Genomic DNA, 19,028 nt, shown 5'->3' with positions numbered 1-19,028 from the left:
AACCACATCCTCGCCAGCAGTTTTGGTAGCACCACTTGCTGCTGTGATGATTTGGTTGGGACCAACAGCTACCACCTAATAAAAGCGCTTTACTCACCCTTCTCTATAGTGATTTGCACTAATGAATTAAGTTGCAGGGGTAACACTGTTGATATAAAGCAGAAGGCCCCAAGGATTCTCAAAAATTAAAAAAACGTGCCACAAAGGAGATCGTTTGGGAAGCTAGACGGCCCTAGGAGGAACTTGGGGTGAAAACATGACATTCTAGTTGAAATATGCAGTCAGAGATGGGGATCGTTGTTTTTCTTACCACATCTTTCCTCCAGTGTTCATTGTTTTCTGCTCTATTAAAGCCTTGCACTGCATTTAACAATCTCCAGCTGTAACAGACTACTTCTGGGCATTGGTACACCTTCCTTTGTGGTTGTCATCCTCCTTCTGCTCAGAGAGCAATCTTCAGGCAACAGAAGGGGGTGCCTAGCCCAGGGCCAGGCATATCCGTCTGATATACTCAGGCCCAGATTTAAGTGTAAAGGGGTTTTAGCATCACCTGAATCTCCCTGGAAGGAGCAGGTCCTGGTCCCAAGACACAGAGAAGGGATAAAGCTGTCACTGCCCCTCCTTGTAGGTACACGAAGAGGAGTGGTCAAAATTCCTCCTCAGTCCAAGAGGGGATTTTAATTCCTTTTTTCCCTTGCTATGAAAATGCCCTTGGCCATTCTGTATGAGGACGCATTGCTCCTCACATCAAAGCAGTGGGAAAAAGAAAAGGTGACAGACCAGTAGCTGGTGCTGGGTACAGGGAACAGACCCAAACATGACTTTCAGTGGTTAGTGCTGTCTCCTCAAAGGGGAAGGTGCTTGTTCCTGCTGCACGCTCTATTTTTGTACCTTGCGTCAAACCAACACTGGATACGATCCGTAAACAGCACCAGCTGCTGGGAGGGCTGATGTGGGGTTTTTTTGGTGGCAGTTGGCACTCCCCGATAAGGGAACTCCACCCTGCCCCCGGGGGCGTGATGGCTGAGCGGTGGCTACCCAAGGAAGCCAGGCTGGCAACACGCACGGATGTCCCCAGAGCCCGTTCAGGCTGCGGCACCAGGAGGCGTCAAGGAGTTCTCAACCTGGTCACAACTCGTGCTCAGTCCTGGGCAGACACGGAGGTGGCAGCACAAAGTTAAAGTGAGGGGGAGAATGAAGGCTCTTGGAGGTTGGCTACCTCCATGGAAAGCAGGTGGTTGAGCTACAGTGGTCAGGATTACAATTTTTAATGCAGGTCTGATGAATTTTTCTCCCCCTGCCTTTTTTTCCCCCCCCCCCCTAAACCTAGAAGTCAGGGAGGGGAAAACATACGAACAAATAGAAAAACAAACGACCAGCAAAGGTAGGATGAACGTAACATAATGGGTTCTCATATTGTACTGTGAGAATTAACAAATCTCGTAGCTCTTCTGCCTACCCATTTTCCCAGTGAGCTCAACTGTGATGCAAGAAGGCGATATATCACTGGGGCTCCAGGTAAGGAAAGGTCATGGCTTTTACCAGCTACGACGTGCAGTCACTGGTGGTCTGCTGCAAGCACCGAACGCCCAGCTTCGTCTCCCTGCTTCCCTTCCAGACGTCCTAAAGGAAGAAATCGATCTCAAACTCTCGAGTCCCCTAAGATCTGTTTTGCTGACTAGGTTCTCTAATCTGCTGGAAGCCTGCATAACGGCACTGAATCACAGGGCTGATACGTTGCCCAAACCCCACTATTACATGACATAGCTGATATTTAAAGAAATGGTAACTCCTTGTGGTCAGACAGAGGGCTGTGCAGCTAGAAAGAAAGTTCCCAGGAGACCTATGTAAAACAGAAGCTAAGAATCACATGGCTTTGAGTTTCTAGTTTAATGAGAGGTTTCTTATTTGAGTTAACACCAACCATCAAAGCCTCCGTCACAGCCTGGTCCCGCTGGCGAGCAGTCCGGAGCAGCACCGTCACAAGCCCAAAGACAGCACCAGCAGCACCGTGCCGTTCTGCCAGCCACCTCACCTTGAGTTTCTCTTGGTTCATCTGCCCAGCAGACCTAGCCCAGAGCTCTCCTGTGGGACATTAAACCCTTGGTGGCACCTAGCTCAAAAGCTCTTCAGCTGCTTCCTGGCTCAGGGGGATCTCCTACAGCAGTCGCTGGCTTGGGACAGGGCCAAGCTCTCTCTATAGGACAGTAAAGGAGGCATTTACCCTCCACCCTGCCATTACGTTGCTATCTTTAAAGCAAGCCACAGGCTACAAAAGGTTCCAGGGGACACACCGGCCATAGAACAAGGATATCCTTAGAAATAACGCTACAAATTCCAGGAAATCTTTTACAAGCAAGGGTCAAACAGTTCCCTTTTACCAGTAAAAGGGATGTGGGGCGGCTGACATGGTCTCGCCGGGGAGCAGAGGACCCCTCTGTGCCTCGGCCCCAGGGCCAGAGGCACCATCTTGAACTTCTGCCTGTCACCGAGGCAGGAGACAACCGCCAGAGCTGCCGTGGATGGGCAAGCAGGATGGTTTGGTGTGGGGCAAATAGTCCTGCTACTCACCGGGCTACGGGACAGCCCAGTGAGTAGCAGGGAAATAAATGAGCTGAATTTGGCACGTGAGCACTGAACTAAACGCACAAGAAATCCTGTTTGCAAGCCCTGCCGATGACTTCACTGCTGATGGGGTTTGCCCTCAGATTCCCGTTGAACATCCACACACCTCTGAAGCTTACTCTGGATCGTGTTTTGCAACGGGAACATACTCCTGTGCTGGCTCAAGGCCACGTCTGAGCCCAGCGCAGGGCCCTGATGTGCACAGTGCCAACCCCCCGGGTGAGCTCGGCAGGGATTTGTTAGCATTTACAAGGGCCATGTGAGGGCAAGTTTGCCTGCATTTGCATTCATTCAGCAGAACGAGTTCACTTTGGGGACTCAGGTGTTTGTTCTCAGAGATGTGCTTGCAATATGAAAGCCGCGTCAGGTTACTCACTGCCTGCTCAGCGCTCCAGACGTGGCCATTGCCAGGGTGGGTTTTCCATGGCGACCCTTCCAGAGATATCCTGTGCCGCCCTCCAAGCGAAGCTCCAGATTAACGCTATGTAAATCCCAGGGCAACACATCACGATAGGTGTGCAGTTTAACTCCTCGTGCTCCTAGTGATAAAGATGTCAGGCACCTGCAGACAAAACTCAGCCCTGAACCCCCACGGCGGGGCAGCACCCACTGCCCTGGAACCAAAGACTCACCTCCAAGGGCACCCTGCCTGCCGGTGTGGGCATCTGGGAGCTGGGCAGCCTGGCACCAGCTCTGCCTTCAGCCTCTGGTTTTAGTGACTGCTTCCAGAGCTGGCCATTGATGGAGCCGGTCGTTGGATCTCTGGTCCCTGAGCTCTCCCAGCAGGATGCTCTGCACTCAGTTCCTTCGCTCTGTCCTTTGGGGCACAACAACCGTCTCCCTCCAGCCAAAGCCAGGCGCTCGGTTTCCTGTTCCAAGGTCATTTGCTCCTTGAGGCCCCACGTTGCCTACCTGGAAGAGTTTAAGATCTTTGGCAACAGACCTTTTAATACTGACTGAAAACAGCCCTGACCCTTCTCTTAACTTTCTTCTTCCTCTGATCAGCCCCAAACACGTTGGTTGGAAGGAGCGCACCCAGCGCTCAGCCCACCGCTCCAGCGCAGCACAGCCCAAAGCAAGAACAAAAATCTGATCTCTGCACGACAAACCCTTGGTAGGATTAGCAAACGGGGACTACAACACCATCCATCCAAAGGCAAAAGGATGGACACAGAAGCAACGCTGCAAGGCTGAGATAGTAGGGCTTTGAAGCACGCACCCATGCCCCCCAGTGCCATGGCACAGCCAGTGCAGCCTCTTCCACGGGTGAAAACACAGAAGAGGAAGAGAATCAAGAAAAAAAAAAAGGTTTTGTATAGGGAAACCATTAGCTCCACTAAGGAACAATGAATTTTGTGAGTCTAGGATATGAAAATATCCAGTGTACCTGCAAATAGGGTGTTTATAAATAGGAGATACAGAAGCTGTTGAGATACGGAGCTCCTTCTCTCACACTCGAGGCGCTCAGCCAGACACTTTGTTTTCCCTCCTGTTAGCGTGAGTCACTTCCCTTCCAAAAATCTAGGGTTGTAATCTACCACGAAAACAGGGCCCCAGAAATACAGTGGCAGTCAGCACCTCCAGATGCAAGCTCCTCTCAGCCCATAGACAGTTCTACCTCCGAGGCACCTCCAGCCAAGCAAGCCCGTACCACAGATCGCGCCTTCAGACCGTCAGCAGTGGAAGGAGGCGGCATCTTTGGAGGGCCGTTTCTGCGTCGCAGCTACCCACCTGCTTCAGCCATGGCTTATAACCTGTCCAAAGCGATAATACCAGAGTCTTGACAAGAGCAGAACAACTCAGGACATCAAGGAAAGCAGCTTATACTGCAGCGCAGATGTACAAGATAAGGATGAATGCTTTCATTTCTTTTCAGGGTGCAAACCTATGTGAAAAACAGCAGTTACAGCTCAGATCATAAACTCAGATCACAGCCACGGAAGCGCTGTCATTTACTTCGTGTGAAAAAGTCTGACTTCCTCTTTTACTGTTAGGTGAGGAGGCAAAGCCCTAAGTGCTGCCAGCTTCACGCTGCACCGGTGATAAGGCACACCGGTACGGGCAGGGCGGCCTGAATGGCAGCTCCTACATCTCTCCTATTTGTCTAAGCATTAAGGATTAACGAGTGAGGGGGGCTCCTGAGGATCTGAGGTGACAAAGCAGCTGTTGCTGTCAAGCCCAGGGAAGCCAAAGTACTGAATTACTGATCTCCAAATGAGAACGTAGCTACAACTGATATCATCTCACAAAAAAAAAAAAAAGTATAAATAAATAAAATAAAGGGCCCCACCTCCCCAAAGAAAGCAAGCGCACACACACCGCCGACCCAAAACGAGGGATTGTTGATCATCAAACAAACTGGGGGGTTATCTATCGGTGGAGCTGTTCCTGATGGATCCCACAGGCAGGCACTTCTAACGCCAGCAGGAGAGCACCTGGCTCCACTCCAGCAAGGGATCAGGCTCACAGGAAGGAAGCTCTTGTTCCAGAATAAGGTGTCCACATACGGGCTTAACCTGGAACAACTTCAAATGTCAGCATGCCCTAAAATGGAACAGCTCAAGAGAAGCTGAACACGTCTGTAACACACACAGATCACCTACATCCACAGTCAGCATGGCTCTTGAGACAGTAAATTCACACTTGTCAGTGTGAAACCTGGGAGAGGCGCCACCATACAAAATGACAGAAAACAAGCTTAAGTAAACAAAATAGTTGGAGCTATAAGAACTGATTTCCTTTGGAGGTGGAGTGCTAGGTGGCAAGGCTTTAATTATTCTCAAGACAGGAAATACACCCAGTTCTATTGCCTAGGCAATAGAATGAAGATAAACACATAATAAAGAAATCATTTTAATGAAATAGTGTGACTATAATTATATATACGTATAATTACTTTGCTCAGAGTCTCAAAGCTTCAATCAATGCTAGCATCTGGGCACCGTGCCATAGCTGGCAGCCAAGCCATCCCCCATCCAGCTTAAAACGAGGACAGCCAGAGCAGCTTTAATTCCTCCAAGCCTTACCTCAAGCGCACTCTTCCCAGAAGCGGTAATTGAGCCACACGGCTAGCATGTACCCCCGCAGGGACTTCACGAACTAACCGCACTGTATGTATCTGGCCCTATATGTGTTCTTTTCTGCTCTAGGATTTTTAGCCCGGGGCACGTTAGAAGAATGTGAAATTAAACACAACAGATCGGGCACGTTTTTACCTAAAAACGATAACGTTTTCTTTCTTTCTAGCCTTCCTGAGCACTTTGGAAAGGGCCAAGAAACAAAATTGTCCACCTACAAAAACTAAAGCTGGCACCTGCTCTGCCATTATGAAGAGGAGTGTCCAGTTTAGCCCACCCTGCTGCAAGCAGAGCCAAAGCAATCGGGGAGGAACAAATCCCAAGCACAGGAGGAGGATTAAAAATACAGTAAAACTTCCTCGGGGAAATTCAGTGCTGATTTCAGAGCTGGGATATTTCTGCCATCACCCACCATAAACTCTTCTGAGCACGCCTGTGTTTTTGGTAGCTTTTCGTGTGATGCAAAGAACTAATAAAGTCCACAGAAGTCAGCCCAGTCTTGCTGAAGTCCTAGCAGATTCCTTTTCTCTGGGTGCCTACATGCACGCCGTGACTTTCGATATAGCTGTGAGGCGAGCCTTTCACACCCTTGCTAGCAAGGCTGTGCTGCAACAGCCCATGGTATAGAGCTGAGCTTATGGTGAAATATGTCCCACTTTTAGCCAAACGGCTTAACAAGTCTGAGGTGCTAAAGCTCTAATTAATTTCATATCATGCTGAGGCCTCTGTATGTCTTTTGAATGTTTCATCACTGTCCCCATTTTTCCTTCCTTGGATCTTCATCTCAAGGTATTTATACAAGCAAAAAACAACTTAATTCCTATGGTTTTGTTTGTTTGTTTGTTTTGTTTTGAACCACAAAATCAGGATGAAGAAGAACCTGAAGTTCTAGTGTAGGGTAGCATCTCCTCGAATGGCAATGTCTGCCTGCCACTCACACCACCACCAGCTGCCTGCATCTTACGGGTCACATTCAAACAGAAAGCCTTCAGGCTTCTGCAATGGTCAACAGCACCTGCTCCGACTAACAAACTCGTTTGCTCTTACTTGCCGTCTTCTCATGTGTCTTCCTGATCAGAGAACAAATAAACTTGAAAAAAACTCAAAGGTAGTGCTGGAAGATGAATCATCCAAAGCACTGGAATCCATTTTAACATTCGTAATGGTATTTAAAGCTTTAGTTTAAAAACAATATCATAAAAGATAACCTGCAAGCTAGCATAAAGACAATTGTCTGTACGCAAGTGCACAGAGGCTGCTGATTGTCCTGGGCACGCTGATTACTTTTTTAGTCAGCACACTTGTAAAAACAAGCCACTACTGTAAATGAGTTTGCGTTTGCATCTTGGCAATATTATCCCTCCAGTTGCGATACTCATGTTTGAAGCACAGTCTTACTCAGATATTAAGTAGTATTTCACACGTTTACACATTACTGTTACCAAGTAGTTCTTCAGTAAAGATGAGCTATGCCTAAAAGCAAAGGCTCAACACCAGCTGAAGGAAGCCTGCACCAAACCACGTTTATGTTTAGTTACAGCAGTTACTTGGAAACCCCTATTTCAGTCTAAATAGGGACAGTGGCAGTTTGAGTCACCCACCAGTGCCCAGCTCGTGCTGAGGCACCGAGTTTTTACCCGCTATGTGCACCTTACAGCCCAGCCCCAGGCAGCTCAGAAGCACAAGGCCTTGCTGACTGTGCCACCTACTGGTCCAAGGCGGCCTTCCGACTCTTGCAGGCCAGAGAGCTGAACGCAGGAGCTCCTCAAAGATAGGGGATCTGGAAATAAGCAGCATTCCCAGGATCTTCTCAGAAGCCACCTGGCAGCGGCAGCCCTTTGGTCGGGACGCCTGTCCACAGCACAAAGCGCTTAGGGCCGCACGGCTGCAACTGCAGCTCTGCTTTCTCAAAGGCGGAGCACTAGGGAGGTAAGGAGAACACCACGTTCCTCTCAATACGCTGGCTCACTGCCTAGAACATCTAATAGGTTTTTAAGGAACTGACTTCATTCTTCTAAAGTCTTTACCAGGCAAAGGTAAGCGAAACCGCTGCAGCCTATCTGGAAGCATTTCTTGCATTCCTGCTGCGTGTCTGAAGATAGGCAGCAGGTTAAAGGCTCGTGCGCTGAGAGCTCTCCCCAAACAGCTGCTCAGAGCTGGAAGGAAGAATTACCGTCTCTGTTTTCAATAAAGCCAAAGCTTAATGCTGCAGTCAGATGCTCTTGCTCTCTGCAACTAACTCATTATAAATCTTCCCACTACCAAACCAACCCAGACAACCACCCCACCCTCGATATCCTCTCAGACGATCCGGAAATCTTCCCCACAGTAACTTGTCCAAGCACACAGCAAGTCTGCAGCCGCACTGACAAGTTTCTACTGCTTCCCCCCGTAAAACACACCTAGCACTCTAACAAATGAAGAGGTTTCTACAGCACTGTAGCTCAGTAACAAAGTTAAGGACACAAACACACTACACTCGCTATTTTACAGACAAATGCTCTGATTACAAAGAGAGCAAAGCTCTGGTTTTGGGACACGTGCTCTGCATTGCCCTATACCTAGGGAGAAGAGCTGTGTTAATTTCCAAGACAAAACAACAAAATTCCCTACTGCCCCAGAGCTGGTCTCCTCCTTTCCCCCACACACTTTCACAATGACAGAGGAGCTTCTCCTGTAGTGGCATTTTACTCACTAGTTCTCAGCGCAGAAAGCCTGCTTGTTGTTTTACTTACAGCTGTAGAAGTCACATATTTTCCAGGAAAGCCAGAAGGGTTCAATACATACTTCAGCTCTTTGAGCAATCAGACTAATAGAAACCTCACTGCCTCCTAGCTCTGTGCTTAAAGCTGGAAAAAGCTGAAAGGTGCTTCAGTAAGATGTTGATTAATCCTCTGCTGTCTTGGAGTTATGATACACTGAAAGGACTCATCTCATGCGCACAGCCATAAATACAGTAACACAAGCATACTGTTGGCCACCAGCCTCCTCAACAACGTTGAAAGATGCGTGCTGTAATTCACCCAGTTTTCTTCACCATACCACAACTGAGAGGTGCTGCCCTCTTTCAACTTCTGAATTGAATTCAACTTCCAGTATTCAACTAGTAAGCTGAATTCAAAAAGTAAGTAATTCAACTTCTAGTAGCACTAAGCTTCACTAACAACTACACCAGGGGGGATCAAGTTTGTAGTGATGCATCTCTTCCTCCCTCTGTTCCTCAAGTTTGTTTTGCACCACAAAGCATTTCCACAGTTAACAGGAAGAGGAAATCAGACTTCACGGACTGAAGGAGGTACGGGGAAGAAGGGAGAAAACCGAATGCTACCCCAGACCCACAACCCTCACTTCCCCCTCACGGCCCATATACCTGCGCAGTGCCCTCTGCTTCTGAGCACGAGGAAGTCACACAAACACCGAATTTTTAGAGAAACATTTATTACAGGGTTGCAGAATTTATGCCAATATAAAGTCCCTTAATAAAACTCTCATCAACTGCAGGATGCTATGTCTTCGCTGTCTTTATACTACAGCTTTCAAAAAAGGAACAATGCTCTGACTGCAGTAGTAACTGCTACTTGCTCATAAAAAGTTGATCTAAAAAGCTTGTATAAGCCAGTAGTTTAAGTTTACAACTACAGTCACGTTCACAAGTGAGCTATTACCAGAACAGATTCTTGAAATAGAAAGTTACAGGATAAACCAACTCATAACCAAAATACTGACAAGCTTTAAGAGCAACTCTATCTGAATCTAAGAACTAAATACCACAAAACCAAACAAAGGTAGAAGAATTAAGTGTAAGCTCAGGGAAGGTTCCAAATATACATACGAATTCAATACAGTAATTGCACAAAAAGAAAGGGTAGTGTTAGAGGTTTATGATCACTGAGGTTGGATTTTACATGCTTCACACATGGATGTTAAAATAAACCTTTAATGATATGCATCAGGAGGTTTTTAGCCAGGAGACTGAGTGCAGAGCTACTCTACAGAACTACACAAGATGTGCAAACCACAGATTATTAATACATTAATCATCCTGTGAAAGTTAAGGTGAACAAACTGGTTCCAGCCAAGGAGTCGGTTAACATTTCTGTATATATGTTTTTCTGCCATTCCCAGATTACTGTAGATCACACACATTCAATGGATAAATTGATGTTACCCTTTGGAAAAAAAAAACAAAAAAAACAACAAACAAAACCAAAACACCTTACTCAAATTTAAATTCTACAGAAAACTAAGAATAGGTATACCAAGGATCAAAGAAAGCTGAAATGGTGACTGTCTTCTGAAATACAAGCAATACACAGAAAATGCATAAGGCTTTTGATTATCACTGCACATTTTAATTTAAGAAGTCGACATCTAATGGTGAGACTTCTCAATGAAGGTGTGAACTAGTCACCTCCCATCCAATGCCTTTCACTGTTGACAGATCTTTGTTTCAACAACGAAAGAGTTTTCAAAGTGTCTGATTGAGTGACAGTTCTCCGCTGAACGTTTCTGCAGACCTGGGGACGAGACAAGATGAGAGCCTAAGTAAAGCAAGAGACCTGTAACTTTGCAGCAAGTATTTACAGGTTTTGTTTGTTTAAGTCATCACAAACAACAATGAAATACAATCATTCTGTGCAGAGTGTTTTTTACACCCACGAATTACCATTTGAGCTGGATACGGGCTGGTTTTCCATCAGAAAACCTCCCCCGTTCTCAGAACAGTGACAACTTAAGAGGGGGCTAGATACAGACAGAGAATAAAGCAAGATACTGTCATTTTACCTAGCATCCTGTAATTACTTTAGTGACAGAACACTGAACAGATTGTTTCTCATAGCCCTTCCTAACCACAAAGGAAAGTAAGGCAAAGACAACTGAAATTACAGGGAAAGAGCTGAAAAACTCTAAAAAGGTGAGGGGTAAAAAAAAAAAAAGTTAAAAAAATAGTTCTTTATCAGCACTTCTCTCCACCCCAGTATGCATTAACAAAGGGTAATTCTATAGCACAGTCTTCACATGGGAAGAGAGATGAGGATTTACCACTCAGCTGATGGTCTTACTGAATTTTTTTCCTAACACTATTAAGGTGATTTTCTCTATTCTGGGACATGCCAGCACTGGATCTGATACAGGCAGTTTACCTCTATCAGCTGTGAAGCTTTAATAGGGGACAAGAGAACACGGTAGTCCTGAAATCAAAGACAAGCTGATTGAAGCACATCGGTATACAAGAATTAGAGAAGAAAGCTTTAAGCTTGTTTAATAAGCACAGAATTGTTCAGAGTATGCGAGCAGAGCTATCCATAGAAGCCCACAAGCATTCTCCTAAATCAAACACAGCAGGGTACTGTTTCGTTTTGTAAACACTTAACAGCTGGACTATTAGCTCCTCAATTCACCTCTATCTTAGCTAAGAAGTTTCCGATGGCTATCCAACCGGATACACATGTCGAACAGTCAGGAAGACCTGTCCAGTCTCTCACGCCTTCACTTAGGCCTCCAGGGAACTGTCTGATCTAACAAAGCACTCCACAAACTCCACAAAATCTGAGTGCAAATGCAGCATCAGCTAAGTGAACAGTCTTCTCCACACGGCTTACAGGAGTTTATCCACTGCAGTCTAATTATTTAAGTTGGCCTGGTTTTGTGCATACTTGAAGAAAGGTGTACTAGAAATCTAATCCGGAGAACAAGAACAGTTTTCTCCTCAGCAGCATTCCTCCATTTCACTAGAAGTTTCTCCCCCTACCAAGAGCAAAACAAGGTCAGTTACAGGAAAGAAACTGTACTAAGGGGCATTGTTCGCTTGTTAGAATCCTTTTGTGGAAGTATTCTGTGGAAGTCATTTACCGTGCAGCAGAGCTGTCAGCAACATGAATTGAAACATGCTATAGCAAGACGATCTTAAGGAAACACTGCAAAACACTCGCTGCAGTACTGTCAGTAGGCTACAGTCTTTCAGACACAAGAGCAGTCAGTTCAGACTTGTTCACAACAGCTCTGACACATGCCTCTCCCTCCCATAAAAGGAACATTTACTGTTTCTTCATCTGCTTTTGCTATTTAGGACCACTGTTTTATGTTGCCACATACAGAGCCTTCCGTCTTGTAGTAACAGGACGTAGTCTCCAGCAAACAGCAGATGTGGCTCCTGACGCTGCAAGCTGTAACTGGGGAGAGGAAAATCTTGCCCAAGAGTTTGGCAGGAAAACTAGAGCAGAGAGTTCTGACAAACCCATCATTTGCATTCTGAAAGGCAGTAACTGACAAAGGATTAGTTTGCTCTGCATTTGATGAGAGCAGCAGACTAAATGGTTTGAGAGCTACAATGAACTAAAATCCACAGCATCACATTTCTGCGCTTCAGGCCTCCTTCCAATATGTCAAACCACTGACACAAATTCATTCCTTTTTCACAGAATGGCTAGGGGTGGCACAAAGAGCCATGCGAAGCAGAAATAGAGCTCAGAAGTTCCCATGATGTGCTCTTCCTCTTTCAGAGGAGAAGTCTGGGATGTCCAGATCTAGGTGTTCAGTATTTTTCAGAGCAAATGAACGAGAAGATGATGTTGTTATTTGGTGCTCCTGCAACCCAGTTTCAGAAAGGACAGTGAAAGAGTAATCAACACCTACAGAGACCCACATAATCTGATGGGCTGTATGAGTTTTTAGGCCAAACTAATCCATGGCTTCAACCACAAAAATGGAACAGATTTGCTTATGTTCAAACCTGTTTTGGGCACTTAACCTTCTAACTCTGTAACCAGAAGCTTCTCTCACGATGCTTGACTGAAACTTAGACTTGTATTTGAAAATAGGGAAAAAAATATCCATCAGTTCTAACAGTAGCCTCAGCTCAGAAGTTATGCTGAACATGCTGATTTCCAGGTCTAAAAACCCTGACGGTGTATTTACCCTTTCCCTACTCCAATAGGAGTGGTTTGTTTTGTTTTTTAACAGAAGGAAACTTACCTGTTATCTGGTCTCTGCGCTGAAGTCTGAAAGTCTCTTTTCCAACACAGAGTTGGTAAATGAAGATACCCAGATCAGATACATTATCTATCTCCTCCGTAACCACCATTTCTTCACGGACTAGGTAAGTCTGAGGCAGGTAAGAACCAGTCTAAAAAGAGAAAATACCTTGAGATATACTATAACAGTAACAATTGACACTACTTTTTTTATTTGCTTTGGAAGGACTTGAAGCCTAGATTTCAGCTTTCCATCAGTTTAATATTAAAGATATGCTAGTCTTGAAGAGTTGCACACCAGAGAAGTTAAAAACTGACAAAGGCCATGTCAAACAGTTGCAATTACATTCAAGTAGAGTGCAGTTAATCTTAACTCTGCTTTCAAGTGCTTTGCAAATTGCTTGCTTCATATGAAGTCAACATTAAGAGAACCTGTTCAAGTTTATTTGTATGCAACAAAGTTTGCAGTTAAAACAGGGAAACTTTCATAATACTTAACTTTTGTAGGTCATGCTGGTTTTTTTCTTTGTATTAGGTATAATTGCCTCAAACATGAAAAATGAAGTCTTCACCAAAATGTTATAGCACTATTGAAATAACTTGCCACCCCTCATGATCAACTCCCAAAAGCAGGGGCAAGGGGACACACAAACCTGATCTTCACCAAGCTTAAAAAAAAAATAAATGAGCTAAGCTACATCGGGTGGCACCTAGCATTAGATGTTGAGGAGTCGATGACTGTTTTAAAAAAGTACACTCGACACACAATAGTTCAGTATCACATTTAATTTGGAAGTAGCAGCAAGCTCTATCAGATTGACCCATAAGATAAGCCTTCACAGAAGAATACCATTTTTAGTCACTGGACAGTCAAAATGCTTGCGGTGAGCTCCTAACTACAGTGCCAGTAAAACAGAACAATTGTTCTTTTCATTAAAACTCGCAGGGCAAGCGAGCTTTCCAGCGGCAACTTTGAGGTTTAGGCTTTCAATGACACTTGGAACTTCATCAAATTGCTTTATAATAGCTAAATTTAACCTTATTTACTAGTTGCTTTCAGCTTTCATAAAGCTATGTATTAATAAGAGCATTACCCATGAACCTACTCAACATAATATACACTGACAGCTGGCCTTAACTTTAGTACAGTGACTGAGCCAGGGGGATTATGTACTTCGATGGCAAGAGGACTGTTCTAGCAAAAGATTGTAGTTCAGGAGCAACATCCAGCATTCTTATCAGGAATTCTCTCATCAGCATAACTAAACAACCAAGTCTCCACATACCGCCAGTTTTGCAAAGAGATCCATCAAATTCCTTGGTGGCATAACTATGGATGTGTTCAACGGAATCACATAGCAGTTACCCAGTTGCAAGTCAAGATATGCCGTCAAAAGCTGTTTTGGAGGGAAAAAAGGTTTTCAACTGATTAATCATGGCTTTTTGATTATTAGCACACAGTTCTACAAAGTCTAAGAAGTAACTTCAAAAAGATGAAGATCATGAACAGCTGGCCGAATGCACTGCTTTGATACAAGCCTCCAATGTAAGAACTTCGCTATTATCACTTTTCCAGCTTTAACTTATCACAAGTTAGTTACACTTTACAACAGAACTGGGAGCTGACTATAAAAGCAGTTTGTCCTAATTCTTAACAAGAGTAAAGTTTCTATCACTACAGAGAAAGTACTTGGCAGTGTGCTGTCATAACTGAAGGAGTCCAATTAAGAACAGTACAGACAAGAGGAATCCAACAGCTGATAAGTGATTGTTCTCTACAAGTAATTGTTCAGACAAAGCATTAAGGTCTTCCTAGTCACTTCATCCCTACCACTGGGTGCAAAAAATGCAGAGACTAGAATTACCAACATAATCTGCCACCTCCCCCCCCCCCCCCCTTTTTTTTTTTAAATACAACTTTGCAGAGCACTCAGCCAGAATCACCTGCATTTACAGGTCTCAGGAATGAAAACCTTGGAGCTATCCTGACTAGCATTCACTCTAGTTTCCCAGTGAGCTGTGAACTGGTTATTTCTTACTGCTGCACACATACTTACCCTATCAAAGTCATGGACAATCGCGGCTGGATCACTGTCTGAGAATTTCGGAACAGGCACATCGATGATGGCTATGTTATCGTCTTCCCGAATGTCAGCTTCTTCGGCAATAGGGAGGAAATACGGTTCCACAGCACGATCCCGGTTTTCATTTTCAAAGTAACACATTTCGCCACGGTACACCTTATGCTGAAAGTAAGAGCAAGACTAGTTATTTTTTTACAGTGAATATTGCTTTAAAACTACACTTCCACCACCTATGTTACAAAGAAGTGCAAGTCTGAGACCTGAAGCTTTTATAAAGGGTACAGAAGCCTTGAGGTCCCAGTTACCAAAAGATTTCTATTACAGAGGTAACCCATTTATTGTTGCACTTTTTGTTTAGCCATGCTTAAAAAGAACTTTCACACTACCTTGGGCATGAAGTACTTGTAGATGCAGGCTCCACCGACGACAACTCCTGCCAAGATGAACGCTAAGCCCAGCAGAGTCAACAGACATCTTCCAGAGGAGTTTTCACCTCCGTGTGTGGCAACTTCCGGATCCTTTAAACAGAGAAGGATAAGAACTGAAAAAGTGTAGCCGCCCATAATTTAACGTAGACAGCTACCAAGTGCTTCACTTTGCCCTACAACCCGACGATTTTATTTCCTCTGGTGTGTGCTGAGAAGTCAAGCATCATAAAGTAAGAAAGCACTTCCACGAAATACTGCTGTATCATATCAAGATGTGTTTTCACACAGCACTGAACAGAGGATATTTCCTTCATTGCAATAATCTTTCTAGACAAACCTCTGTCCAGAAACTGTAGCTATTTGAAAAAAAAAACTATTTGAGCTGTAAGAAATTTAAATAACTGTAACAATTAGATACAGCGCTGCAGCCACAATATTGTACAAGGATAGCAAGATTTGTAGAGCAAGGTCATTTTCAGGAACACAGTGTTCCCAAAGCCTACTTCCTATCCTCTCCTCCTCCATCAGATGGAAGAAAAATAGCATTACTGTTCTTAACAGAGCTGGACTAACACAGGAAGCTAAGACGCAATTTTGTCTGTTAGTTGGGAAAGAGACATCTGACATAAATCCCACATTTGGGTTTCAGAACTTTCTCAGAATATGCACATTCACTGTGAAGGAGAACCACTCATCGGCTCAAGCACAGCCTCAAATTATGTCAAATAAGAATAAACTCCTGTGGTACATCCTACCTTGCAGCTTCAAAATCCTGCTCCCTTGGTGGAAGGCTGAGTAACGTTTTGTATATAGCAGCCTAAAAGCCTATAGTTCACTGACTTTGTTTTTTCCTGGTGCGCTTTCAGACAGAGGACTGCAGCCAAGGGAAACAACTCTCACCATTACATAACATGGTGATCACTTGTGTAATGCCGATCCAGAGTTAGGGGCGATATCTGACACATTTTAAAGCCCTGTTCTTTAGGTGCCTTCCTAGGCTTTCAGTCAAAAAGCCCACACAAGAGAAGTTGAGAGAAGAACAAAAGCACTGTCAAATCCTAGGCAAACAGAATAGACATTCACCTGGACAAATAAACTCTTTAGTCTATGAAGAAAGAAAAAAGCCACAAATACTCAGATAACCTACATGTTTGGCACATAGTCCGTTTAATGATTCACGACTACAGCATTTAACAGTTTGCTTTCACAACCTGCTCTTTCAATTCAAAATGTAAAAAAAAAAAAAAAAGATTTCACATGGGGTGAAAAAAAAAAAACGGTTTTCCTCTGTGCTGTTCCTAGATTCAGCACAGCTGCCTCCACGGCCATTCCTAATTCTGGTCCCCTTATTTGCACTCCTGTACAACACAATACATCAAAGCGACCTGTGATCAAAACAAGTCACAGTATTTTTACAAAGGCTGTGCATATTTCCATGCTCAGCAAGATATAGCAGTGTTAAAAGTCAAACACATCAGCTATGCGACTAATGAAACAAAAAAACACTCTGTTTAGTGAAAGTCAACACTCCTACATTCCACGCTCTCATCCTCCAAACAGAAAAGCGTTGGTTCAGCAAGACATAAGCTGCTCCAATTGGCTGGTTAAGTGTTTGTCAAAACAAAAAACTCAACTAGTTTCATGTCAGAATTACGCCACATTTACATGTCGTTATGTGGAAGCCATCTTTCAGAGCTAGCTTGGTTTTAAGATCAAGGCTGGTTCTGTTCTCATCGTGTTCTGCCATCTCCTCCACCTCGCCGTTCCTTACTCATCGTTAGTAAGGCCTATCATTAGCTGAACGCAGCAGCCTGCGCCAGGTTCCAGCACTACAGACGTCCCAGCGCTCGGATGATGTCAAGGGCTAAGTAGCTACACTTGCGCCACACTTGTTTCAAACAAAGCCAAGCTATTTATCATATTAAAAAGCAATGTCAGAAGCCTGGATCTCAGACGACCGAGTCGACAGAGCTGATAAGAGAACACAATTCCAAGACTTTGCTCCAACAGGTTACACAGCCTCTGCTCAAAACCAATATGAGCAATAAAATACCTGCAAGGAAAATGCAGTTCTAAGCTGTGCAGTGACAAGCAAAGAAAACTAGGCATAACGGAGGAAAGAAATCACTCCTGTTAACATGGGCAGCTAGGTCAAGAGACGCTGTTGACACAGTCCACTCCAAAGTATCCGCAAGGAGAGCACTCTGCAAGCTCAAGGGTTTGGTGCAGGTAGTCTAGGGGACTTTTGCTGTGCTGTTTCAACCATTGTTAGCCATTAAGCTTGTTTGCTCTCCACAAATATTCCATCAAAAGAATAAGCATTAGAACAAGTTTGTCTTCAAGGAGAGTTGTGACCTCGCTGTCTGCATGCCCTGAAGTCAGAGTGAAGAGATATTAGAAAAATAGTCAGACATGTATGCACACACGGACTGACCGAGAATACTGTGGTGTGCACGACAAAACGGTGTAAGCTGCTTCTAAACTGAAGGAGTTTAGCTATCGTGAGAATAGAAGGGAGGGCATAAGACAACGTTAGGGCTATGCTCAGAAGCTGCATGGCAGAGGCCACTAAAGACACGCACTGCAAAAGCTGCCTGAGGAGCAGCTGATGAGTTTGTCCCACAAGGAACTAGCTGACCTCTCTAATTTGGAGCTTGCCCTCTGCGCGCAGTTTCTCAGCTTCCTCCTCGACCTGCAGCCGGTGCTGTGGCGGCAGCCGTACGGGGCACGGCTCGGGCAGCCCGAGGGAGCCCGCTGGGCAGCAACGCCACGGCACAGCCTTCCCCGTGTCGAGGGGAGGCTCCTCCAGGTGAGGGCACGGCTCCTGGCGGTGTGTGCTGGGTTACCAGTCGGTTATAAACCAGAACACAACAGCTCCTCTCCACGAAGAGGAATAAACTCAGCCCGCGGTGCTCTTCTAGACCTACCGCTTTATTTACCTAGCGGCCGGCCTCCAGCTGACTGAAACCGCTGGCAGCTACGCAAGGCACCTCCAAAACAAAGCCTCCCACAAACTTGCAAAGTTCAGCGCGAGTCAGCAGCGCGACAGCGGGCGGCCGGGAAGGAAAAGCCGACCGCAGGGCGCCGGGTTTCTATTTCCAGCGCTCCGCCGCAACCTCCGCAGCTCCGGCCCGGCAGCTCCGGCCCCGTACCCGCAGCGCCGCGCCCCGGGGCCCCGCAGCCCTGCCGGGAGGCGCTGGCAGCCGCCTGGAAGCCGCCTGGAAGCCGCCCGAGCGGCCGAAATCGTGAGGGGGCCGTGAGGGGACCCCGCACCCGGAGCGCCGGCAGCCGTCACAAAATGGCGGCGGCCGCTTCCTCCTCCTCCTCCTCCTCGCCCTCCCTCACCGCCTCCTCGCCCTCTCGGCCCTCGCCCCCCGCCGAGCCCCGCCGCCCGCACCCTGTCGGCCACCAGCGCCTCGGCCGCCTCCTTCTTGGCGCCGTCCTTCTGCGCGAAGGGGGAGCTGAAGGCGATCTTCACCATGGCGCCGCCGCCGCCGCGTTCCGCCGCTCAACGGGCTCCGCTCGGCGGGGCGGGGCCTCAGCGCCGTGGCCACGCCCCCTCCGATCAAAGGGGGCGGGGCCTCCGCGAAGCTCCGCCCCCTGCAGTCCCGCGCGGGGGGGGGGGAGCGCCCGGCTCTGTGTGGGGGGCCCTCAGTGTGCCAAAGTCCCTTTTCAGCCCTAAAACCACGCTGCTTGCCCCCAGAAAGCGGGGAATGAAGTGCAAGGAAGCACAGGCACCACCGTTGCACGGGGTGCTGTAAGGTCCACGCAGCACAGGCGCCATAACACGGGGTGCCGTAAGCTCCGTGAGGGTGCCCGCCGCCGCCGCGTGTGGGGGTG

At 46.2% G+C, this 19,028-nt stretch overlaps 1 protein-coding gene and 1 long non-coding RNA gene across 2 annotated transcripts; both read right to left on the bottom strand.

The window, feature by feature from the left end:
• Window positions 1-1,313: 1,313 nt before the first annotated feature.
• LOC136791840 (uncharacterized) lies at window positions 1,314-3,249 on the bottom strand. Its single transcript, XR_010834687.1, has 2 exons — window positions 3,002-3,249; window positions 1,314-1,623 (listed from the first exon to the last, which is right to left on the bottom strand). It is a non-coding gene; the product is annotated as an uncharacterized lncRNA (long non-coding RNA).
• Window positions 3,250-9,123: 5,874 nt separating this feature from the next.
• Window positions 9,124-18,779, bottom strand: ITM2A (integral membrane protein 2A). The gene is made up of 6 exons (XM_048077607.2): window positions 18,586-18,779; window positions 15,147-15,278; window positions 14,734-14,922; window positions 13,963-14,073; window positions 12,678-12,828; window positions 9,124-10,219 (listed from the first exon to the last, which is right to left on the bottom strand). The coding sequence occupies exons 1-6, from the start codon at window positions 18,667-18,669 to the stop codon at window positions 10,131-10,133; spliced, it is 756 nt and encodes a 251-aa protein (XP_047933564.1). The 5' UTR covers window positions 18,670-18,779; the 3' UTR covers window positions 9,124-10,130.
• Window positions 18,780-19,028: the final 249 nt, after the last annotated feature.

Source organism: Anser cygnoides, chromosome 13, assembly GCF_040182565.1.
Source record: "Anser cygnoides isolate HZ-2024a breed goose chromosome 13, Taihu_goose_T2T_genome, whole genome shotgun sequence".
Taxonomy (NCBI): Eukaryota; Metazoa; Chordata; class Aves; order Anseriformes; family Anatidae; genus Anser; species Anser cygnoides.
This window is presented reverse-complemented; position numbering and strand designations above follow the sequence as displayed.